Source organism: Centrocercus urophasianus, unplaced genomic scaffold (genome assembly GCF_019232065.1).
Source record: "Centrocercus urophasianus isolate 14NV4802_14NV808 unplaced genomic scaffold, USGS_Curo_1.0 seq_33, whole genome shotgun sequence".
Taxonomy (NCBI): Eukaryota; Metazoa; Chordata; class Aves; order Galliformes; family Phasianidae; genus Centrocercus; species Centrocercus urophasianus.
Window position 1 is genome coordinate 7,209,438 of NW_024884900.1, and position 25,217 is coordinate 7,234,654.

General features: G+C 46.0%; 2 protein-coding genes across 9 annotated transcripts in view; both read left to right on the plus strand.

The window, feature by feature from the left end:
* The window catches only part of GTF2I (general transcription factor IIi), a 51,689-nt gene extending 35,437 nt beyond the window's left edge, over positions 1 to 16,252 (plus strand). For 2 of the 8 annotated variants that reach the window (XM_042829889.1, XM_042829890.1), the window contains exons 20-34: positions 172 to 355; positions 818 to 876; positions 1,306 to 1,389; positions 1,876 to 1,971; positions 2,894 to 2,959; positions 3,792 to 3,975; positions 4,869 to 4,921; positions 5,605 to 5,715; positions 6,413 to 6,496; positions 7,280 to 7,463; positions 8,325 to 8,353; positions 9,647 to 9,709; positions 11,073 to 11,111; positions 12,840 to 12,915; positions 13,979 to 16,252. In XM_042829889.1, coding sequence (XP_042685823.1) covers positions 172 to 355; positions 818 to 876; positions 1,306 to 1,389; positions 1,876 to 1,971; positions 2,894 to 2,959; positions 3,792 to 3,975; positions 4,869 to 4,921; positions 5,605 to 5,715; positions 6,413 to 6,496; positions 7,280 to 7,463; positions 8,325 to 8,353; positions 9,647 to 9,709; positions 11,073 to 11,111; positions 12,840 to 12,898 — 1,295 coding nt within the window. In that variant the 3' untranslated portion in view covers positions 12,899 to 12,915; positions 13,979 to 16,252. The remainder of the gene's footprint in view (positions 1 to 171; positions 356 to 817; positions 877 to 1,305; positions 1,390 to 1,875; positions 1,972 to 2,893; positions 2,960 to 3,791; positions 3,976 to 4,868; positions 4,922 to 5,604; positions 5,716 to 6,412; positions 6,497 to 7,279; positions 7,464 to 8,324; positions 8,354 to 9,646; positions 9,710 to 11,072; positions 11,112 to 12,839; positions 12,916 to 13,978) is intronic. The other 6 variants (XM_042829892.1, XM_042829897.1, XM_042829891.1 and 3 more) reach the window with 5 other exon arrangements.
* Positions 16,253 to 17,597: 1,345 nt separating this feature from the next.
* NCF1 (neutrophil cytosolic factor 1) lies at positions 17,598 to 25,170 on the plus strand. The gene is made up of 11 exons (XM_042829900.1): positions 17,598 to 17,913; positions 18,118 to 18,198; positions 18,483 to 18,558; positions 19,584 to 19,749; positions 19,855 to 19,910; positions 20,224 to 20,346; positions 20,835 to 20,942; positions 21,490 to 21,607; positions 21,945 to 22,052; positions 23,559 to 23,698; positions 24,046 to 25,170. The coding sequence occupies exons 1-11, from the start codon at positions 17,842 to 17,844 to the stop codon at positions 24,162 to 24,164; spliced, it is 1,167 nt and encodes a 388-aa protein (XP_042685834.1). The 5' UTR covers positions 17,598 to 17,841; the 3' UTR covers positions 24,165 to 25,170.
* The last annotated feature ends 47 nt before the right edge of the window (positions 25,171 to 25,217 follow it).

The window sequence follows — 25,217 nt, forward strand, 5'->3', positions numbered from 1 at the left end:
AAATATTCTACATAAGGTAATAGAAAATCAGGGTACACATTTCTCTTGGTTAGGTGGTTGTCTTTGTTACCCCTGAGCAGAACAGCTTCTGGAAGCCAAGCTTCTTAAAATCACTGGAGTTAGAATACCTCCCATTCAAGTGTACAAACTATTGTTAATGTTCATTTGCAGCTTTAGCTCTGGGGCTTTCAGAGGCAGTGAAAGTTCCCTATCCTGTATTTGAATCAAACCCTGAGTACTTGTATGTGGAAGGCTTGCCAGAAGGAATTCCCTTCCGGAGTCCCACGTGGTTTGGGATTCCACGCCTGGAAAGAATTGTCCGCGGGAGCAACAAGATCAAATTTGTTGTTAAGAAGTAAGTTTGTAATTCAGTTACTTTCCCTCCTGATTTTGAAGTTGCTTGATTTTCTTCTCGGAAAACTAAGGGCTTAAATTCTAGCTAAGTGCTGTTTCCATGAAGCAGGAGATTTTTCACCTAAATTGATGTCATGAAAGCGTGCGACTTCCTCAGGAAATTTAAATGCACAGTTTGTGTTTGGTGCATCATGGATGTAGGGGAATAAAATGGCACTGTACCTGGAAGCTTCATTTTGTTTTTCTTTCCTCATTTGTTTGTTTATTAGAGCAGAACGTGTAGCTTTCTTTTCTGGCTTTTTCTCCTTAGGGTTGGAGAGTCACAAATGCTTCTGGCAGAACCTTACTGTGGAAAGGGAATTTACATACATCTGAATCTGACAGAATTCTGTGAAATTTGGGATATTTTTCTGTATTATTTTTCTTGCATATGGAATTGAATTGTATTCTGTTCAATTTTTAGGCCTGAGCTTGTCGCCTCCTATTTGCCATCAAGACTGGCTAGTCAATTAAACACTAAAGGTAAACAGTTAAGTATTATTTGCTGCTGTAGATTCATAAGCATTTGCTTTCTGCATCCTTAGCAGACAGAGATCTTTATGGTAGGAAAACACGGTGTTGCAAACAAAGTCATTACTGAAGGTGAACTAGCAGGGTAGCCTCTGAATCTACTAGTATTAAGAAAAATTCCTTGAATGTAAGTATATTTCTCTTTTTTTTTTCCTTTACTTAAGACTGTTCCAGTAGAGAATATACTGTTTACCCAAGTTCTACAGCTTTTATTTTGCTGCTGTCTGGATTGTTCAGTTTTTACAGTGTAAGCTGTACTTAGTGCAGATACAGGTTAGTCTGTTAGAACTTTCAAAATGTAGTTTGGTTTTCTTGCTAGCAGTGCAAGCTACACAGCATAGAGTGTTTGTGCATTACAGCTTATAATATCTTGATTTCTAGCAGCAAATCCAAAGAGTTCGAAAAGGTTACAGAGTCCTGCAAGCAATTTACAGGTTCCAGAGATAGAAGTTACTGTTGAAGAAGGTAAGGAAGAAATATAATAAAATATTCTTACACATTCCTGCTCTATTCTTGTAATTCTTTTACCCTGTTCTTTTAAGTTTTCATTTTGTGGAATTGATTTCTGTCTGCACCTTGTGTAACAAACCCAGTATCATTTCAGGGCTGCGGATACGTTTCAGTATAGAAGATTTTATTTTTCATTTCTGAATAATACTGGATTCTGTGCCATGATGGTTATGTAAAATGTGTGAGTTCGACAGTTTGCTTGAGCCTTTTATTCCAAGCAGAGATGTGGGAACTGATGTAGTCCTGAGCAGAGCAATGACAGATGTGAGCAATTGTGTCAAATGCTTAATTACGATCCTGGAAGAAAGTCTGAAAGCTTTTTAATTCCAGTCTTGATTCAGAAGTTAATCTTTCTCTGGTGATCAAGCTGGATGTGTTGTTCTTCTGTATGAAGCATGCTTCTGCTCTCTGCATGTATATAAGTAACATCTTTCTTTACAGGTCCTAATAAAGCACAAACAGCAGATGTTCAAACTAATTCTCAAACCAATGGGTCCAGTCTGAGTTTCAAGCCAAGAGGAAGAGATTTTTCTTTTGGTAAATATTATGGGAATTAGCATGAATACATTCCATTCATATTGGTGTTGAAAAATCTGGTGGTTTCATATCAGAGAGATTTTGAGTTCATTCACAAACTTCTTGTTTTCACATACACTCAGTTCTCAGTCATCAGTAGTAATATGCATCAGAGAAACCCTGGATGATGGTTGAAGAATGCTCTTCAAATGCATTACAGGTCCTTTAAGATCTTATTAACCTTCAGAATTAAAGAGATTTGTGCTGCTCTGTCATGTCACACTGCTGCAGACTCTTGATGGATTTGCTGTCTGGTGCACAGTGCCATGGAGTGCTTTGGCAGAGCTGAGGTCTTATGCTGTGCATAAGCTTAATAAGCCCTCCGTGAACCTGAAGCGTTGAGCCTCTCTGTGCAGCTGTATGTGAGTGGTACATAAGAGAGGGGCAGATCTGCACTATGGTTAGTAAGCCATGCTCTAACAGAGCTGATTTTGGAGATCTCTGTGTTGGACCTCTCCAGTGCTACCAATTCCATAAAACCAGTATAGTTGAGGCAAGCCTGGAAGTGACACTGTTGGGCATGTGTCACTGAATGCATAAGAGCTTTCTGCTTCTATTTGATAGTTGGCTCAGATGAGTAATTTCTTGCCTGATATTGTAAATTTGGATCACTCTTGCATTAATTTCAATTTCGGTGTACTTCCTTTATGTAGTAACAGTGTTTTTCGAAGCCTTAGCAATGTGAGGATCCTCATGGCTTTAGGTTTAGGCTGCAGCAGAACGTTTCGGGGCCATTTGCAGGATGAAAGCCATTTTGTTCTTTTTAATGTCACAGTAAATTGGTTATCAAGCATAATAACTTATTAGGCGGCTTTAAAAATATTCTTCAAGGATTAATTCACTGTGTGAGCGTTGATTTAATCGTTCCATTTTCTCCTGACAGAGGCGTGGAATGCCAAAATCACTGATCTAAAGCAGAAAGTTGAGAATCTTTTTAATGAAAAATGTGGTAAGTTCGTTGATTCCTTATCACTGAGACGCCTTCCTAATGAGCACACAGTTAGACGTACGACAGATATGTTCACACATTTCTTCCCAAGGTCCTACGCTCCTTGCATGCTGTAGTCATTCTCTCACTTGAGTTCATTCTCACACAGGGTAATTGCAGTTCTGTGTCACGTTTCCTCTCATTATTTCGGTTTGGAAATGGAGAAGTTGTGGTTTGATTACTGCTTCTTTAATGACCCAGAGAAATGGTGATTCCACATCCTGCCACTCCTGTTAAGCGTTTCTCACTCTGATTATGAATGGGAGTTCGTATGACTGGAGCCTCTGCATGATAATGTATGTTCTAGAGAGTCACGTGCCCAATCAATTCCCACTGTTTCTTCTGAAGTCATTGTAAGAATCTGAGTAGATATACAGACATACATACATATCCATACTGAACCATCTCCTCCAGTAATTGGAGCGAGACAGTCGTTACTCCTGCAAGTGCAGTTTTTGGAGCAAGAACACCAGTGTCATCTGCCATCGGTGCAAACACAGAGACAAACGTGTTGTGTATAATGAAGTGAAGTACAACTAATAGGCTTGCATGCACCTAAGCCAGTTATAAGCTGTCTAATGTTTTCAACTGCTAATTACAATCTGGTTCACTGCATGGAGATGTGTTGGGTTGGTGATTGTTTTTCTTCTTGCCTACTCATAGCCATCACCAAGAAAAGCAAAGCCTGCTGCTTCCACTTAGCCTAGTGTGCATGTGTCAGCTGTGCTAACCTGTTTGTACCCGAGGCGTTCTCCTTTCTAGCTGGTGGATTATTGGCTCTGTTGTGTTTCAGGGGAAGCACTGGGGCTGAGTGAGCCAGTGAAGGTACCGTTTGCGTTGTTCGAATCCTTCCCAGAGGTTTTCTATGTGGAAGGCCTACCAGATGGAGTGCCCTTCCGACGACCTTCTACCTTCGGAATTCCGAGGCTAGAGAAGATTCTGAGAAACAAATCTAAGATAAAATTCGTTATTAAAAAGTAAGAATCTAACACGTCCCTGGTAATCCAGTCCTTCAGAAATGAACTGTACACTGAAGAATAAACTCTGTGATGCCGAGTTGCTGAATGACTCTCTCACCTGTCTAAAATACACACTGGGATATCTTAGTAGATGAGAAAATGATTAGGAAGCTCTTGTGGAGGTGGAGTGAGATGTAGTCATTTTCTTCTGCTCTGGAGGACTGACGACCTGTTTAGGGCTGAAGAACAAGACCAGGTTCCTTAGCCCAATTCATTGTCTGTATCACTTGTTCTTTTTCCTTCCAGTACCTGATGGAGCCTACAGGAAGGCTGGGGAGGGACTTTTTATAAGGGCAGGTAGCAACAGGATAAAGACCAATGGTTTTAAACTGAAAGAGGGTAGCTTCAGCCTAGATATTAGGAAGGAATTCTTTACTGAGGGTGGGGAGGCACTGGAGCAGGTTGTCCACAGAGGTTGTGGATGCCCCCTCCCTGGAATCATTCAAGACCAGGTTGAGTGGAGGTGTCCCTGCCAATAGCAGGGGGTTGGAATGAGATGATCTTAGAAGTCCCTTCTAACCCAAATTATTCTATGATTCTGTGTAGTTCCTATTGCATGGGGCACTTATGAGTTAGCCAGAGCAAAGCTTACTAGCAGTACTGAAGGCTGAAAAATGGTGTTGCAAGAATTGGTTTTACTTATTTAGCATGGGTTCAGATAGCCACGTGCCAGTGTGGAAACAAGCAAGGGAAATGTGGAGGTCTCTGTCTGGCCTAGAGCGTTATGGCATTTAAGATATCAGGTAGTTCCTGTCTTTTAAAAAATAACCACTGGGATATGGCATGGTCTTTAATGTTGCTGAAATAAATGTGATTGCATTGTTGCACATAAATGTTTAATCTCTCTGCAGGCCTGAGATGTTTGAGGCGGCGGTGAAGGAGAGTTCTGCTAAAAGTCCCCAGAGTGAGTTTTGCAACTGCTTAATGCCCTAGATAAGTCTGTTTCAAGGATTGAATGCAAATGAGGAATGCTGCTCGGTGTTGATGAGTCCCTGAAAGATTCACTCCATGTTGTGGTTGGTAGTTTGGTCTTAAGATGTAGGGAGGTTGTTATACAAGCTGAATTTGAGGTCCAGCCTGAGGTCCTGTGCCACTGGCCTGCATGCATAGCAGCTCTCTCTACTTTCCAAACTATTTGGAATATAACTTTAGCAGGGATTTATGAACACTCTGTGTTATTCACAAGAAAATATTCATGTCTGATAGAGGCATGCCTTTCATCAAAATACAAGTGATGTGCAATCATAGAAGTAATTCAGATCTTAGGTTAATTGCTGCTGATACATAGCTCATTCAAAATGGGGAGTTCTCCATGGCTGGTGTGCAGATAGCTGGTAGAAAATTATGTCAGCTGAGGCAGATCATGGATTAAATGTTTTGAGTCATTGTTAACTTGTATTCCGAGTCTGGACTGTGTGGCTCAAAATACAACTGCAGGGCAATTATTCTGTGAATGCATTCTGGAAACGAGATTCAGTGTGCTTTGAAAGCTTTGCAAATCTCTGCTGTTTTGCCAGATTTCCTTTATATCTGACATTCAAGATGCGTGTTTCTCCACAGCTGTTTTTTAAATGAACTCTCTTTCAGGAAAAAATAATCCATCTAATACAGCCAATACAGCAAGCACTACAGCAAATACAGCAGTGAACACAGCAGCAGGAGTTGAAGATCTTAACATCATTCAAGTAACTTTGCTAGGTGTGCATAATCTGATTTCACTTTGTACTCCTTGTACTGCAGTCTTCACAGTATTTGTTTCATCTGATATTTTCTTACAAGCTGGACAGTTGACAGAAACACAAGTACAGTCAAGAAAAAGCAACGTTTAGCATCTTGTTTTTCCATGTTAAATGTTTTCTGACTTCTATGGCTATGAGTATCTATTTGGTGATGAGTCTGGAATATTCTTGATCCAGCCCGCAAGTTGAGAAGTATCCTTATTTTTCCTTTTTTTTTTTTTTTTTTTTTTTTTAACTCTTTGTATAAATTACAAAGCTGGTTTGTAGCTTTCTTGACAACTTCAGGAGATCTGATCTTGGATTTAACTGATTAGTCATGCAGGCTGAACTGTTTTCTCTTGAACAACACTGACTGCTTTCTCAAGCACGCGTTACATTCATTAGAAAGGAGCTCCATTGAATGCTATGGCTGTTGATTGAATCTCACTTTGCTTTTGTGTTTCCCCCACCATTATAAGTACTGTAAGCAAATGAATACAGTTTGTGTTTTCGGATGAAGCTTACAGAGCCACCTCTAGGAAGGAGATCTTATGTTGTTCACGTAAATACAATTCTGTGGTACTGTCAAGAGTAGGAACAAAGGCAATGTGTGTTTCCAAACCTCAGGGGAAAAAAAGCCTGCTTAGTTCTCATGCTTTTCTAACAATTTTTTTCAGAGGATGAAAGTGAAAGACTTTCAAAGGTGGAGAAGGCCAGACAACTGAGAGAGCAAGTGAATGATCTCTTCAGCAGGAAATTTGGTGAGTGCTTCTTACTTCCCCTTTTGACATAAGTGAGAATGGAAATAATGCTCCTGTGGATGTTACTGAATCATCATTTCTGGTGTATATCATCACTGAAATGAAATGAACAAATTTGAGAATTGTATATGAAAATTGTGCTCTGACTTCCAGAAGAATCTTTGATGATGCAAGTAGGTTGTTGGGTATTTTGAACAAGTCTCAGCAGGACACGTAGCTTTATGTTCTCCCACATCCTATTTCTTTTGTGCATTCATGAACAGAATATTTATTTTGCTTGGAAACCATGATTCATCTTACAGCTCCATAGTCTCAAGCAATTTGTACTTGAAATTAGAGTAATTTTCAAAACACAACTTCCAGCTTTCTTTATTTTACTGTGCAATTGCACTGTACAACTATAATCACCCGAGTTTCTTCATCTGAAATTCCTTTGCTAGTGCCGTGTTGAAATATTTTTTTTGTGGGTGTTGGAGGAAATGCTTTATTTTCCTTCACTTTGTTACTTCCTTAGCCTATTTTTTAGAAGAAAGGGAATCTGGGCTCTTTATGTGGGAGCTGTCAGAGCGGGCTTTTAAACTAATGATCTTGCAGCAACATTCATGAGTGCAATCCAGAACGCCCACTTCTAACACTAATGATTTAATCATCAAGTAGATTTTGGTTTACAGATGTGATAGAAAGCTGGTATTTGCATTTAGTTTCTTAATTAACTGTGTTTTCTTTCTTCGGTGTGATCATAAATATGCGAACTTGAAAACAAACATGACCTCTCTCATTTAGGTGAAGCCATCGGTATGAATTTCCCTGTGAAAGTCCCATACAGAAAAATCACAATCAACCCCGGCTGCGTGGTGGTGGATGGGATGCCTCCTGGAGTGTCATTTAAAGCTCCCAGTTACCTGGAGATCAGCTCCATGAGGAAGATTTTGGAATCATCAGAGTTCATCAAATTTACTGTCATCCGGTATGGAGCTGCGTGGAGCAGATTGTATGAGTGCAGGACAGCCCTTAGCGCGTGTGAATTCGCCTTGCAAGAAGTCGCAGGGCCTCTTTCAGTAGTGGAGGATGGGGCTCTTGGGGTTAGCAGCGTGTCAGATCAAATGGAGCCCTGACGTTGGTAGCAATGTGACAAAGGATGTATTATTAATCTTAAGGCAGGCTGTCTTCTGAGATGCTGTCTTACTCATTTTATGTGCTGCAGTGCTGTGGGCTCTGCTGTCCTGTTTATAAAATCAAGCCTGGAGACAGTTCCCTGCTCCAGAACTTGTTGACAGTAGATAGTGTGTTTGTGCTTGTGTTATTCCTGATGATTTTGAAATTTGTATCAAAATTCTTGTGTGGAGGTAAATTTTTTTGATGTTTTTTCTAGTATTTTAAAACATAATATTTACAATTGCAGTGTAAGTTAGTTTTTGTGTATGTGTATATGCACACGCACATCTGTACAGAGTGTATTAGTGTGCATGCAGCAGAATAGATGAAATACTGAATCACACTCAGGAGGACTTCAGGAACTGGAAACAAATATTAAAGTTGTTGTAACTCGTGAAATGACAGTCTGCTCCAAAGGTATTTGAAAGCTTTGGTCTCTATGGAGAGAGAGACACTATTTAAATAGAACTTAAAGGTGTCTGAACTCTCAACCCTTGACCATTAAGCACCCAGGAGGTGCTATGATGGAACCTCCTGTTTTGTTCCACTTTCTGTTAGCAGTTGGTAGCAGAGCTCACAGCTTTTAGGTGAGGATGCCTCAAGAGGGAGGTCCCACACAGTGCTTCAGAATCAGCATGGTGTGTTCTTTCTGTTTGTTTGTTTTTTTTTACAGACCATTTCCAGGACTTGTGATGAACAACCGTAAGTAATTTCTGTGACACTGATAGCAAATGTAATTTTGTAACTTACCAGGATCAGTTTTCTCCATGTTGACTTTGTGGAATGTGAAATGAACACGAGAGCAGTGTGATCAGTGCCTAAAATTAGCATTAACTTTGATAAGAAAATGCAAGACACTCATTTTGTATTTTACAGCTGCAGGGTCCCAAAGAGATTTAGGACCCTGAGTGTGCAACACACTGTCATGGCAGTGTCTGTATTTTCAGTTTGAATCCATCATAGTAGCAGCTAATTAGCAGGAGTTAAGTTAATAAACAACTTTAGAGCAGCTGCAGCACCGTGTCCCAATAAGAAGTCCTGCATTCTGCTGAAGCAGGAATGGTTGAGAGAGGCAGAATGCAATTATCAGTGTGTTGCATTGCATGTTACTCAAATTTGGTTTGAAAAAACAAGTCTTAGTATTTCCAGTTGCTTATAATAATTGTAACCTTATTTGTTAACATCTTATTTAAAGAAAAAGCAAGCAGCAAAACACTGTTGTTACAAGTGACCCTTGTGTTGCATTCTTTCAGAGCCAATGTGGCCAAATAACCTGCTGTCAGTAGTTTGGCCTTACTCAGCCTTAGCATCCCAGTGCTCATCCATTTGCATCAAGTACAGTATTCTGTACTGAGGTCTGAATGGCAAGGACAGAGTGTTCTCAGGAAGGTTTGTAGTTGGGAGCTCACAGCGAGCTGCTTAGCAATCGTGGGCAGGATCCTTAGGTGGGCAGGAGCTCCCTTTGTAGGAGGGAGCACTTCAGGCAGATGAACGTTGATGATGTTGCCAGAGGATTGAATTAGAAATGAAAGAATATTAAACTGTTGGCTCTCCAGCATAGTTTTCAGTGTTTGTTGGGACTGATGCTGGCCAACTGAAGAAGGACAGCGGATGTGGGGTCATCTGCCATTACCAGAGCAGGAAATTGGTCACTGAATGTGTGACTTTCCTTCAGTATCTGTGTCACTTAATTATGATCAGAAAGAACTGACACTGATATTGGAGTGAGTTATTGTTCGTCTCTGAGCCAACTTGCAGATATGGAACATTCCTGCTCTGGGGAACATATGAGAAATAACTAGGAAATTGTAGGTGCTTGCAGGCAAGACAGGGAATGCTTTTTTCTGAAACAAAAAATAGTGAACTGTGGCTCAAATAGTGACCTTGTAATGCAACAAGTTTCAGGATTTGCAGATAGCAGAGGTAAAATGGCCCTTGTGTTACACATGGGACCAGTTCTGTTGTAAAGTTAATGATGATCATGTCTGATCTTAGAGCTAATGGAGAAAACTGAAGCAGAAGCAGCACCAGCAGCAGCAGCAGCACCCACAGTACCAGGTGAGGCAGTGTGACACGTGTCCTTGCAGAAGGGGTGGGATATGGAGTTCTAGATGCTATTGGCAGATGATATCAGCAGTCATGCCCTGGGGATGCACTGCTTACGATGAGCTGTTTGATTTTGACAGATGCTGTGCAATGATGATGTTTATAGCCATTAAATATTAACACATTAATAGAAAGAAGCACTGCTTCCTTCAAGCGATGTCATTGGCATGTTCCTTAATTTCATTTCTGCAGATGATGAGTGAGCTGAAAGGAAGGATCAGTAGAGGCAATATATAAAGGCAATTCCCTGTCTGTTTAATGATGTCTGCTTAACTCAGAGTGTGTGTCTGTGCCAGATCGATGTTCAGCCAAGTTATGTTTGCCTGCAAAATGTGTAAGAACCCAGAAAAGGGTCTGGATGGAATTTCTGTCCACTAAACCACACCAAAGCCCTGTTAGATTGTATCTGGACTGCACTCACAGGACCTTTCTTAATCGGAATGGAGAATTTTGTTCTGTGCTGGGAGTTGCTGAGCTAAATGTAGTTGAACAACTTCCTTTTGGCCCAGTATTTCATGAATTCTCACAGGCCTTTCAGAAATGTGTATCTCAAGTTGCCAATAGCCTTCTGCTATTGACTGAACACACTGTCACTCAGAGAAACAGAGAGAAAACGTTTAATAAACATTTCAAGAGTAAGGGGCACTTCTGTGGTAACAGAAAGGGAGCCGTTCCCCCCCTGCTTCTGTTGGGAAGGGGTGGCAAGGAGGAAAAGGTCTGTTTCTGTTGGGTGAACTCTGTCCTTAACTCACCTGCACTGTTAAAAAGGTTCTGTGGCTTTCCCAACAGCTCTCAGTCTCTGAGCCATCCACACAGATTGTAGAAAAGGCGTTATGGAAATAAAATGTGATTTTTGCCCTCTGCTCTACAGCTTCCCCCTCTCCACCAAACTATACATGCTCACCACTGAGAACAGAGGTATCCAGGAGTGGTGTGATGTGTGTTTGAAATCCAGACATATTGAAGTGGTTTGAATTAAGCTGATGCAAATCTGATATGTTCTGTGCAGGAATGCATTGTTTTGCTGGAGCTCAGTGATGTGTGCCACAGTGACCCACACACTGAGGAGAATGTTAATGTAATACAATGAATGTTTGGGTGCTTTTTATATTTTGCTATGAAGTCAATAGCAAGCTACAGATCTTTGTCTCAGAAATATTTACGTGATTCTAAGAGGGAAAAAATGGACTCTTTTTTTCTTCTTATTTCAGAGAAAACTTAATTTTCCTAGCTTTTGCTAAGACACTCACCTGTTTTGTACCCTGGAAATGACATGCATATACATCTGACTTTTTTTTTTTTTTTTTCATTTAAGAGCCAGCTGAACCCAGGCAAACAGAGGTATCTTCAGGAGGTGAGCGTTTGTCTTCAGCTGTATCAACAAATACTTTAAAGTTATAAAATCATAGAATGGCCTGGGTTGAAAAGGAGCACAAAGCTCATCCAGTTCCAAGCCCCTGCTGTGTGCACGTCGCCAACCAGCAGCCCAGGCTGCCCAGAGCCACATCCAGCCTGGCCTTGAATGCCTGCAGGGATGGGGCATCCACAGCCTCCTTGGGCAACCTGTTCCAGTGCCTCACCACCCTCTGTGAAAAACTCCCTCCTAAAGTCATTTAGAACAAAGCTGCATCTTTCTTTTTAAAAAGACACGTCAATCTAAACAACAAAAAGAGGCATTTGTTGGTTCCCAGGACATCTGTTTTAATATTGTGCTGCATCACGTGGAAGATGCTCTGCAGCAAAAGTTATTATTCAGATAATTGTACAAAAGAGTTTTACGAATTGCTGTTTTTGGTGGGTGAGTCATGACTATATATAGGCTTTGAGGGATTGCTCACATCCTGAGTTATCTATCTGAGCATCTAGTTATTCCACGCAGTCATTTTGACAATTTATGCAAGTGAACGATTGCCATCATCAGGGAATTTGAATGCAGTATTGGCCTGAATTTACTCTCAGGGTTTGTTGAGCGGAGTTGTGAAGCTCTGGAAGAAAAAGAAGTGTGGAGAGCAGTGCTGCCATATGGCCAGCAGTACTGGGGTGGACATGGCTGTGCATCACTGCTTTGCATCTTAGAACTCACAACTTGAGTTTGTTCTCTAGTCCTGCTTGGACTCTCTGAAAGAGAGAGCTGCAAACTGCAGCACTTCTGTTCTTCTGTGTCCTTTGCTGGGGTGAAGTCCTTTCTAATTTCCATCGCTGAAACATCAAATGTCTTTGTGCTGCCAAAACGGTGTGGGATCACTGAAACTGTTAGTTGGAGTGGGACAGTTCCTGAATCTTTAAAGGGGAGTCTTTTAAAGTGATTCTTTTGAAGAAATAGACAAATGTGTTTTTGAATTTGTCATCCAAAGCTGCAGTCGGGTCCAGCTATCAGAGAAATGATGCTGAGGAAAGGTGTGTTGCTGCTGAAGTGCACATGGTCCCATTAGAACTAAGCTGGGAGGGATCAAGCATCATGTGCTGAGACAGCCTCGCTTTGCTGTGATGAATTACTCTAGGCCTGAACCTTGCAAACAGCTTCAGTAAAAAACCAATTTCCTTTCAACATCATACTCTCTGTTTATAAAAAGAACAAAATCAGGCTCCAGGACATACAGGCAGTGCTATAAAGGCATGAGATTGCTTTGATTTACCTCCCAGCATCCCTGTGAACAAGAAGAGCAAAGATTTTCCAACGAAGTCTCTTGGAAGTGAAAAATATTTATGAAAAGTTGATGAATGCTTTAGCCAACAAGATCAAATTTCTCTCTTTTTTTTTTAAACATCTAATAATGCCTTCCTGTGTGATGCTGTGCATTGAAGAAGAAAAAATAGCTAAGGTCAAAATTTATTTTGCATGGATTGAAATATAACAATGCAGAAATGGTCTGTGTGTGGTTGGGGAGAGCAGGGGTCTTACAGATGGAAATAAAGTCTGAGAAATGGCCAGTGCTGAGAAAACAAGCTTGTGCAATGAATGTTAATTTGTTAACCAGAAGGCATGACTTGAGCACAAGGGCGTGTGGTCAGATGTTGTTTGCTGGCTTTGGAAGGCATTCAGTTCATTCATTTGTTCACTGCATTTGTCCTTTTTCAACAGATGTTACAGAAACAGAAGAAAGTTGTCAAATAAAGCAAGAACCAGAGCCAACGTGGTAGAGCTCATCCCTACTGCGGTGAGAGAATGTTGTGGTTCTTGGAGTTAGTGCATGTGGAGGAGTAAGCCCTGGTCAGGGAATAATGCTTTTACAGTGCAGGGTGGGGAGGAGAGGGCGAAGATTGGATGCCAGAAGGTGCCAGTCCTTCACTTGACTTGTTTTGTCTTAGTTCTCTTCTGTGTAGAATGTTTTCGCTACCTTGCCAGAATACAAGGTAAAGTGTACTGTGCTCAGATTTGTGAGGGAGTCATTCCAAGGGAGATCTGGGCTGTATCACAGCCTGTGAATAAAAATAGGTGATGGTAATTACGTACCTCAGAGGGAAATGATGTTTGTGAAGAGCTCTGACGTGGTTGGTGAAAGAGCCCTCTGTCAGTGCAGCACAAACACTGACTGATGGAGAACATGACGTGGCCTAACTGATGTCATGCATCTGTTGTTGGTAGTTCTAACACTCACATGAAGGCTGTCTATGTATGAGCATCCCAGCTGATGGGCTTCACCTGGAGAATGTAGGTTTGTTCTCTTGCTGACTCTCTTCCACTTTCCTTGGGATATGAAACAAGCTTTGTGGGCACCCAGGCACAAATTAGCCCTGTGAAGCACTCCCAGCACATCTCAAGGCTCTGACAAAAGGATAAAAGTCACACAGAGAAGTGGCAGAACCCACTGCTTGGTGGATGTTAAGATCTGTCAGCACCAGGGCTAAGCTATTGTGAGCTGCAGTCCTTTGGGAGCGAGGCTGGAGCCTCTTGCAGACAGCATTTGTGTAATTCTGTAACATCTGCTCCATCCCTGTGTGGCAGTGGCATGGTACAGGCCTTGCTCCAGAGCTGCAGTGGTCCTTATGTTCTTTGTAAAGGACTAGCTAAAGAATGTGTATTAAAGCAAGTATTCCATCAAATTGATATAGGAAGCACTCGAGCACACATGTAATCCCACTGATGAAGAGCAGTGTTCACCTTCTGTGTGGTCTTTAATTCTGAGCCTGAAGAACTCAAAGCAGTGCAGCCCACAAGTATTTGTAGCACGTCACAGATCAGCAGGGAAACTAACTCACTTTTGTTTTACTTCTGTCTAGCCAGAAGCACCCAGAGCTGAGAAGAGCTTGCCAGGACTGTGCTGAGCTGTGTGATGTAACTGTATAAGAGAAGTACCTTCTGTACAAACCCTTTTGTACTTTGAGATAGAAATGTCTACTTTTTCAGCAGTTCTGTGAATTGACTTCATGTGAAGAATGACTGCAGGTTTGGAATGGCTGGTTTTGCTCTGGAATATATGATAAGGACTGAATTTGTTGCAGCAATACTGGGGAGATGATAAGGATTCAAACGAACGGGGACTTAACAGAGGCCATCTACTTTTCCCAATGAAGCTGAATTCCACTGTGCCTGAATATATCTCAGCTTCTGTAATGAAGAAACAGTGCAAGTAGCTCCGTTTGTTGGTTTCACTTTGGAGAAAACAGATCACTGATTTTTTTGGTTCTTACTCCTTTCATGGCTGATAGGTCAGTGGTATGTGTATATTTGCACTAATTTTTCCTACATCTGCCACAACTCATTTGTTTCTCATAAATAAAAGGTAAACTGGTTCACTTGAGTGTTAGTATGCACTAATGAGATGGGCAGTATATCAGTTTGTGGACTAGGAACCCTTTTAAATTTAATCCTTTTATAGTTTGCTCCATTAATTGGAAGTAATAAGTGCATGTTTTATCAGAGTATCACGTGGGATTTGTATGATGGGTCTGCTCTGGCAGCCCTAATTTAGGCAAAACAGAGTGAGTTTTTCTCCTGCAGGCTGTGGGTAATGCCCTGCTGTTCATCCAGAGCTACCTACAGAATCCTGCATCACAAGCTGCTGTAAGCCCTGATGTCTCAGAACTTAAATCTCCCATAGTCCTGTTTATGCCCCACATCATGTGAGAGTCTCATGTATTCATTTCTTGAAGTTTCACAACCCGTGAGAGTTGTAGAATTCTGGCTCGAGGAGGTTGGGATGACTGCATGATGCACAAATGCTCGACCTTATTCCCTCATTAAGAAATAAAGATATTTCTGATGGTTTTTTGTGACTGTCCATATATGTTCACATAGCAGTAACTTTGTAGGCAGCTAGAATATGCTACAGCATAGATACTACAGTGAAGAACTGAGTTCCTGTTCCACCCTTTGGACAAGGAAAGCAGCTCTGGGTGGTGCATCTGCAAGGACAATTTTGAAGACCTGTGTGCAGTTGGATGTAGTGTCTGTCCTGAGGAACATCGACAGGAGGAACTCTGCAGACAGGTTCCATGCTGTGGGTGTAAGGCAGGGAGAGGGCTGTAGCTCATGTGCTGGCACGATTGCTCCATGTAGGTCTAAGTGCTCCTGCTTCATGATGTTTGGAGGCATTGTAAGTATCTGGCTGTCATTGTGGTGGCAGTGGGGCCAGGGATGGCTCTGTGCTGAGCTGTGCTGACAGCAGGTGATGGATGCAGTGCTGCCCTGTGTCAGCCCCACAGCAGTGAGCCCAATGGATTTTTTTACCTGGTGACTCAGTGATGTGGGCACTCTCCCAGCTCATAGCCACTGACATATTTCACTTCAGTGGACCTCTGTAGATAAGTTGTAACAGAATGACAGCCAGTTTCACAATTGCTGCCAGACGTTTTTAGGGTGGGGAAATGAAGTTAACACAGCTTTTCATGCGTTTTCAGCTTCCCTTTTCGAGAAAGCAGAAGGGAGGGCCATCCCTCCTTCACTATCATTGCCCTTGGGGCAGCACTCCTTGCCTTGTCTGCCCAGCAGGGCTCTGTGCTGCTCATATGGAGTTGGTGCTAACGTGAGTCGAGCGGGGCATTATAATGAAGGAACTGTAAAAACAGTTCAGGCTGCTGCCTGGTGCGGATGTCCTGGAAATGCATCACACCCTGGGCATATGAGAGCTTGGAAAAGTGAAGTGAAAACTGATGATGGTGGTTTTACTGGAAATGCTGAAGGCTGGGATTGGGTCCATCCCTATGGCAGATCTCATTAGTGTTGGGGTGCACATCAGCAGTGCTCTTTTGATTCTTTCTGATGGCTCTTTTGATGGTCTCGGGCATTTTGAGTGATAAGCAGTAGGGATAAATTAAACTGTCAAAGTAATTGCACTGATATTTATACCTTCCAAATACCAATTTTATATTGAAAATGATCTATGTATATAGTAGGCAGCAGACTTTTAAGGTGTTGACCGTGTATGAAAATCTGATTCATTTCTGAACTAGTAATACATGAGGTGTTCCACTCTTTGGGCACTGAGTGATAATGCCTTAAAAAGCCTTGGCTGTACTGATAAATGAGGAAATAAATACAATTGTAACACCTTACCAGAGCTCTGAATGTTTTCTTTCTTCCAGCACAGAATCCCTGCGGTTGATGAAGTGCCAGAGGAGCATCTGTCAGAACACACAGCCTGTCCTGCTCCGTGAGCTGGTTCTGCTCTCCTTAAGAGCAGTTTGGCTGCAGGCAGTGTAGGACACCCTCAGGTCGGCACCCTGATCTCACTGCAGCAATGACTGGGTGTCACGGGAGGTCCAGCACCGTCCTTTGGTGCTGGTTGTGGGTGCAGTGCCATACAGGAGGAGGCACTCCGTTCTCCCGAGGAGCTTCACACATCCAGTGCTTCCCCTTCGGTGCCCTTCTTGACCATACAAACCCCATCAGCTGAAGTCGTGCTTCCCCTAGAAGAGGTGTGCAGTGCTGAGGAGCATTGCTGCTGCTGGCGTTTGAAGCCAGTGGGAATTCTCAGCATCGCTCAGGCATCAGGTGCTGCCTTCAGGTGCCAGCTTTGTTTTCCATACACGTGAATCCTCTGATGAACTCCATAAATCAGCTTTATGTCTCAGCTGGGTCGTTACTCTTCCAAGAATTTTCTTCTGAAATGACTTTTCTTCCTATCTAGGAATTGTGGGGCAATTAGTGGGAGCACTAATCAGTGCATCATACTGAGCAGCACGCTGAGTTATGCCTTGCATTGCGTTATAGACGAACCCGGTGCCAGCAGTAAGACCTAAAACCTCCATTTCACTTCTCACATTACAGGAAGAAAAATGAGGAAATAGAAATAAACATGTGCACTATTTCCAGCGATGCACTGTCTGTAACTCAGGTTTAAATTTAGTACAACCCTAATTAAGAAATGAGCTTTCGTAAAACGTTTCTGCATATATAACAGCAATCTGGCTATTAGCAGAATGCAAACAGCTCTAGGTGGATTTTTTTTTTTAATATATGATTTGTAGCTCAATGTTCACTCACTTATAGGGAAGTCCCCACCTTAAAGTCAAAAAGAAATGTTTGACCCATATGTGTTACCTCAGCAGCTGCAGCATCCCATGCCTGGGGTCGGGGGTAAAGCTGCTGGGTTTCATCTCTTCGATGCAGCCGGAGCAAACCTTGCCTGGCTCAGGGCCACCAGTGGAGGTGATGAGATCCTTGGTGGCAGCTTTCTGGGGATGCTGCAGGTGATGGGAAGAAAATGGTGATGCAAAGGCAGGGCCCAGCCTGTTTGCAGCCTGTCCCCCCTGCTTCCCCAGGCGGATGGTGCCGCTGTCCCTGGGCTCGGGGGCACGCTGGGCGCTTCCAGAAGGAGTGAGTACAGACTCCTGCTCCCACTGCCTTTGTCAGTGCGCTTGTCCTGCCTGCAAAATGAGCACTGTAGCTCCTGTGCCATCCCAGGGCAGTGTCACCTGGCTGCTGGGGCTGGAGGCTGCGCTGTCTCCAGCGAGGGGTGGACTGGGGCTGGGCTGCAGCAGGAAATGCTGGTTCAATACAAGCTACAGAGGGTGAACAGTTACAGATGCGATTGCAGCACAGCTTCCGTTTTCCTGGGGCTTTTAACTGAAACAGTGCAAGGCGAAGGCAGACGGGAGCAGAGCACAGGGAGGCAGCAGCACAGAACCGAGTGGGAGCAGCTATGGGGGATGCCTTCATCCGGCACATCGAGCTGCTGGGCTATGAGAAGAGGTTCTTCCCCAGCCAACACTATGTAAGTGCACAGCCAGCAGTGGAGGGCAAAAGCCTGACCAACGTATTTCTTGAGATAGAGGTGATGAAGCGTTTAAGAGCGTCCCTTTGTGGAGCTGGGGGTCATGGGAATGACATGGGCTGGAAGCAGCCAGAGGATGAAACCCCACTGGGGTTTGGGGTCCCGGCCACGTGCTGAGCTGCAGCACTCTGCTCTGCCCCGCAGGTCTACATGTTCCTGGTGAAGTGGAATGACCTCTCTGAAAAGCTCATCTACCGCCGGTTCACCGAGATCTACATGTTCCATGTGAGCAGACCCAGGGAGACACCACCCCACATCCAGGGTCGGGCAGGGAGGCTAAAGCAGACAGCAGGTTTGAGCTGGAACTGCACCCACATAAACCTGGCTCAATGGAGGCTCTTGGGTCTCTGTGTTTACATCTCCTTTGCTTCGAGAATGGGGAGTCCGGTGTCCTCAGGGAGGTTTCTCCTGGTGTTGGGTTGCAGACTGCAGCTGGGAGGGATGAGCTGTGGGTGTTGTGGAAGGGTCCCTGTGCCATTCTCACAGCCCTGCTCGGCCCTGCTCCATAGAAAGCACTGAAGGAGATGTTCCCCATCGAGTCTGGAGGCATCAATGCGGAGAACCGGATCATCCCACACTTACCAGGTAAGAGGCAGAGGCCTGGGGGCTGGACCAGAAATCACAGCCGCTTGGAAAATCGCCCCAAACTGCTCTGCCCCTGTGCAGATATTGGCTGCCATCTCTGTTCCTGCTTTTGGGGCTGGAAATCAAAACCCCAGCAGGGTCTGTCTGGTGCTGGGTGCCCTGGGGATGCATCCCAGAGCATCAGCTTCAGTCCTGGGTGGGTGTAAAGGAGAAGGTGTGCTGAGCAGCTGCAGCTGAACACAGCCCTCCTCTGGTGACACCATCCACAGGTTGGCTTTGGTGCTTTTGTGATGATAGAGAAAGGTATAAGGGGAAGCAATGCAATGTATATTCAAGGAGAACAGTATAAACTGATGCAAAGAGCTGACACTTTGTACCTAACTAAGCAAGGTGCAGCTCAGGAAAAATCCCCCTTACATTTAATTTCCTTCCTCAAACAAGGCAGGGAGGGAGAAGTAGCTGTGGGCTCTGACTCCTCAAGGAAGCTCTGCAGTGCACAGCAGGATGGGTGTTTTTCTGCTTTCTGCTATTCCAAGCTGCCAGGAGCGTCCTCTTCTGAGCACGAGGCTGCCCAGCACAGCACGCTGCTGTGTTTGGAGAACTGAAAGCACCAGGAGTGGGACAGCTGTGGGGTGTCATTCACGTGTGTGCCCAGTGTGGGGTTCAGTGCTGTGCCATGGGTTGGAGCTGCAAGTGGGGTTTGCTGGGAAGGAGAGATGTCCATGTGTCTGCATGGTCCTCTGAGCCATTCCTGGTGCTCTGGAGGCAGTGAGCCTTGTTACAGCTGGGCACGGCCTGAGCACAGCTGTGGGAGTTATTCTGTAACCAAAATAGGGTTCAATGGGGTTTTCCTAGGGCTTTTGCAAGGGCTGTGGGCTGCAGGGATGAGCTCAGCTGTGCAAGTTCTGCACTTGCTCACTGGCACCAAAGCCGCTCGTTTTCAGGTGCAGAGCAGCCTGCTCGAGCAAGATGTAAATCCATGGCTTTCTGTCTGCTTTTTCCGACTCCTTTCCCTTCTCCCCCAGCCCCCAAGTGGTTTGATGGGCAGCGCTCAACGCAGAGCAGGCAGGGCACGCTGGCTGAGTACTGCTACACGCTGGTCAACCTGCCCCACAAGATCTCCCGCTGCCTGCACGTGGTCAGCTTCTTCGAGGTCCGGCCCGATGACATGAACCCCGTCACAGACAGCCAGTGAGTGCAGCAGGGCCACTTCTTCACCTCTGTGGTGCAACGCCAATTAATCACGCAATAATTAGCTCTTGGGACCTAGCTAATGCACCACTTTGCTCTACGTAGGATCAGGAAGCCCGAGGTGTTCCTCCTGCCCAAGGATGCAAAGAAAAATGCCAGCGGTGAGAGGCCTGGGGTGGCTGCATGGGGCTGCCTCTTCCACAGCAAAATGCACAGGGAGAGGGGCAGTGTGGGTGGATGGGGCTGAGCAGGGGCAGGCTGCCCCATGGCAGGGGCTGTGGCTGACAGCAGAGGGCAAAAGCAGCCCTGCTGCTGTGTGAAAACCTCATCCTGTGGGAAAAAGAGTCCGGGATGTAACTGTTGAGTCCTAGAAGGTGCTGAGGCTTTGCGTTAGGCTGTACTGGAGTTGCTTTTAATGTGGCTGAAGTAGGGTATTTCTGTGCGAGGAGGGAACGTCTCTCTTCTCTCCCACAGACATCACAGGCCCCATCGTCCTGCAGACGTACCGAGCCATCGCCGACTACGAGAAGAGCTCCAAGCCTGAGATGGCTCTAAAAGCTGGGGATGCGGTGGACGTCGTGGAGAAGAGCGAGACTGGTAGGCGTCCATGCTGCTGTGGGCCAGCCCTGTTCCTGGCCACCATCTCAGCAGGGGTGGGGAAAGCCTTTGTGCCTTACACCCAAACACTGTGTCCCTATGGTGTCACTTACCACAATAAAGGTTGTGAGGGGCTGCTGATGGAAAGGCCCAGCGCCAAACTTGTCAGCGCTTCCCGATTCACATGGAGCCCCGTGACGGTCGGTTCTGGTCGGGGTGTGGGGTTGTGAGGCAATCCTAGAAAACCCTGCAGCCTCCTCATGTGCCTCAGCCTGGAACGGTTCCCGCCCAAGAGGAAGCAGCATGAAGTGGCCGGGCTCCCCAGTTACACCACCACAAAAACAAAGCACAGCCCCAGTGCCCTTTCGGATGTGTCATGGGGGATGTCATGGGAACTCCTGAACACGAGATGGGGAACACGGCTGCTGCTGGCCGCTCCTGCAGCCTCCACGCTGTCCCTGCTCTTGCCCACCCTGCTCTCCTTGCAGGTTGGTGGTTTTGCCAGTTAAAGAACAAGCGGGGCTGGGTGCCAGCTGCCTACCTGGAGCCGATGGATGGTCCTGATGAATCGGAGGAGCAGGAGCCCAACTATGCTGGTAAAACACTCAGAAAACCACAGCGTTCCCAAGAGCATCACCCCTCTGCAGGACAGTTCATTGCAAGGCAGGACCTCTGGGCACAGGGATAACGCTGTAGGAGCAGCACAGGCTTTCCGTTGCACTGAGCTCCTGCACTCCCCTTATTGCCCTGCTGTCCCGCCTCCCTGTTGTGCCAAGCAGGAGGGGTCCTGCAGCTTCCTGCTCATTGCTATCAGGGCTTCGTCTTTGTGGTTTTCAAAACACTCTTGCAGACTCTATCAGCACAGCACTTCCTTGTTCCTCATTTAATCACCCAAATTACAAGCACGCTTTTCAGCCTAGATAAACGTCCTTTCACTATTTGCACTCGCCAGCTTTCTCCTGCAGAAGTGCTGGGTGGACCTGGTGCAGCTATTGCACCAGCAGAGCTCAGCCCAGTCTTGGAGACGTGGAACACTCTGGGTTTGCCTAAACTTGCAGGTTGATGCTCTGGTGCTTCCTCTGCTCAGTGAAGGAGAGGCTGAGCCCCATTGCTGGGGGTGATGTCCCAATTGTGTGTGTGCAGGTGAGCTGTACATGGTGCAGAAAAGCTACACGGCTGTGGAGGAGGACGAGCTGACACTCAAGGAGGGTGACACCATCGAGGTGATCCACAAGCTGCTTGATGGCTGGTGGGTCGTCAGGTGAGAAACACCACGAAAGCAGGCAATGGGATGGACCCGAGGTTCTCCACATCAGGGCTGTGTCATCTGTGCATCATTTGGTGCTGCTGCACAATGCTTTCTCTTGCAGGACTTCTAGTAGCCTTGTGGCTTTGCTAAGTGCAACCACCAAGGAGGCAGCAGATGGAAAAAAATGCATCTGTTATTTTTCCTGCCTCTAAGTATTCTGGCACAGTTTGTTTGGTGAATCCTCAGCTTTCAGACCAGCCTTAGCTCACTCTGTAGTTTTGGACTTTCCCAGGGGAATCCCAGCTGCATTTGTGCTCTGGAGAACAAGCAGTGTTGCTTTGTGTTGCAGGAACGATGAAACCACAGGATATTACCCCTCCATGTACCTGCAGAAATCTGGGGAGGTGAACACTCCCGAGAAAAGTGGGCTGAGGAACCACAACATTCCCCCCCGGAGGTAGGAAATGAGCTGAGGGAGGGAGGGAGAGAGGGAGGGAAGGAGGGAGGGAAGAGGGCAAAAGCTCTTCATTGAGAGGGTGAAATGAAACTTTTGGGTGTGTGGTGTCCCCTGTTCACCCTGGCAATGCACAGAGAGGAGAGAGGTGAGCAGAGCACAGAGAACAGGAGCAGATCCTGCAGGACTGCCGCAGAGCCAGCCCAGATCAGGCAGGCACATTTCTCCTTGTCCTTCTGCAGAGTTTCTTTTCTGGGCTAATCTCGTTTAATTTTCAAATTAGATTTTTTTTTTTTTTTCCCCCTAAGTGCATCCACTGAATCTTTGAGAAGCGGGGAGAGATTTGACTAATCAGGGCTGCCAAATGGCCTAATCTGATGGGAGGATTTGAGCTAATGGAAGGGATTTTATTTTGATTAAAAAGATAAAAAGCAATAATAGCTCATTAATTCTGATGCAACGACAATGGCTAAGAAGGGCAGAGCTTGCCTGGATCTTTTCTTCCCCCACAAGAAAACAAGGCAGCCTTCTATAAAATCTCTCAAAATCCGGCTCTGCTGGAGCATGGGTTGATGGTGAGGCAGTGTAAAATGGTACAAATCTGCTTATTTGAGTGCACTGATGCTTACTGATACCCTTGGGGAGGACAGTGACCTGTCCCTGTGGCACTGCTGCTGACAGTGCACAGCAGAAGCAGGTGGGAACTGGCTGCTTACCAGGGAATGGCCACAGCATGAATTTGGGCTCACAGCACTCCCACTGCGGTGGGGAAGAGCTTGGCTACAAAATGGGGCACACGCTGAAACAAGGCAGGGGCTGAAGGCAAAGGACTGCAGGTGCCTGCAGCAGAGCAGGATGGTGCCGTGGGTGGTGGAAGCTGCCACTCTCATCCTGGTCGTGACAACAAAGCAATGGTTCTGTCCGCCTGCCTGGGGATTGCCCTGCATGCTGGGGCTTTCCCACAGCAGTGTGGCTCTGCATAGCTCAGAGCTCAGCCTTTCACTTCTCTCTGTGGTGTCTGCTGCGGGCACAGCACTGAGCAGACAGCTGCACAGGCACCTGTCTCAGGCTCTGCCCCCAGATCCCATACAGGGAAGCTCAGTGCTGCAGCCAGCATAGATACCATATCCATCCATCCACCCACCTGCAAGCAATGTTGTACACCTCTTCCAGGAGTTTCTTGAATTCTGGGGAAAACCTCGTGCCTCTCCTGCCCTTTTCGGCATTGTGTCTGATCTATCTTGCCATCCCCACCTTCACTTTCCAGGCTTCAGGTTTCACCATCAGCATATGCTTCCAAAGCATTGCTTCCTAACAGCAGTTCACCCCCAGTGCTGGCAGTCACCTGCTGCCTTCTGTCAAGTGGAAATGAAAAGTGGGTAGGGGTGTTCAGGCAAGGTAGAGCAGGAAGCACAGTGTACAGAAGCAGGGCTGGGGATTCTAGGAGGGAAATTGTGAGTGAGAGCTGTGGTTATGGAAACAGAACATTTAATTTCTGACTTGCTGCAGATCCACCATCCGCAATGCAAAGAGTATCCACAACAAGGGACGGAAGCAGATCAGCCAGGAAACCTACAGGAGGAACAGCAAGAAGTACATGCAGAACCGGAGGAACATGAGGGGCAATTTGCAGAACAAGGACATCATCTGTAAGTCTCAGCAGGGTCCTTGACCTAGACATGGACTGAAGTCCTGCAGGACTGCTGTTCTATGATTTTATGACATGGTTCATGCTCTCCAACACTGGTTGCTGGCAGCGTGGCATAAACAAATAGACTTGAGAATCTCTGTGCCACTCTGAAAGATGTAGGGGGAAGGAGGAAGCAAGTCTTCTTTTCTCTCAAACCCTTTGCACTTTGTGGCCCCAGGTGTGGGCTGCCCTTATAGGGCAGCATGGCCTCCGGCTCTGCCCTTTCACAGGAAGACCTGGAGGAGCACATGGAGGTGTGGGGTTGTGCAGAGCTCTGACCCATCTCTATGTGTGTTTCATCCACAGCTGAGAAAAATGAGCAAGAAGAGAACAAGTCAAAGGCTCAGCCTGCGGTTCCTCCCCGGCCCAGCAAAGACCTCATCATGAACCGCTGCACAGAGAGTACCAGGAGGAAGATCATGTGAGGCTCTCAGCCCCCAAACCCTGCAAGCAGATGCTTTATCTCTCGTGCGGAGTGCGAGCCAGGCTGAGGGTCTGCGTGCCTCCCAGAGCAGCTGTGAGCCCAAGCTCTGTGTTAACCCCCCAGCACCAAGGTGCCCCAAGGAGCAGTGTGAGCACTTCCACCAGCACCTCTGGGCTCAGCCTTCCCACAGCCCAGGTTTCTCATCACTAGCAGGTTCGCTTTTATCCCTTATTTGTATTCTGAATGATTTTTTTTTCTTCTGGTTTTTAACAGTTACCAGCATTGCGCTGAGAGTGCAGCCAGGGCTTCAATCACTGTGAGAAAAGCCTAAATAACGTGTACAAAAAGCAGTGTAGCATAAAGAGACACTTTATACGTGTGTTTCAACGCTTTCACGCTGTGTGTGGACAACTGATCAATAAACAAGATATCGATGCTGAACCAATTCGGTTAAATAGTGAAAGCTCTCTGGTGAAAGCTTTCTTTGCTCCCTCTAGTGGGATACTGGGGCTGGAGATGCAGGTGTGAGGAGTGAGCTGAGCCTCGGGCGGCCATGAAGTGAAGCGGCCGTGAGGTGAATTTGCTTGAGGGGAAGCGGCCATGGGGTGAGGAGGCCTTGAAGTGAGGTGGCCATGAGGAGGCAGCTATGATGTGAGGAGGCCATGAGGCTAAGCTGCCCCAGATGGCGGTGGGGTGTGAGATGCCGGCAGGGTATCTCAAAGGGCTGCAGGGCTCCGCATGGCCGTTCCTGCCCCCTTCGCAGCCTGAGTGTTGCCACGTCAGGTGGCCCTTGGCCGTCGCAGAGGGACCCAGCATGGTGGGGGGTGGCACTGCCACACAGCGGGGAGCAGAACACGAGGGTTATGTGAGGTGACACCGCAGCCGGCCCTGCTGCGGCGATGCCGGCAGAGTTTGGGCCAAGTTCTGGCTTTGGGTTTAGGTTGCGGTCTCTATTTGAGCGGGACCCACCCTCTGAGATGGCCGGCATTGCCGCTTTAAGACGAGGGGAGCGGAAGGAGCGCTCTGTACGGCACATGCGCACAGCGCCCGGCGG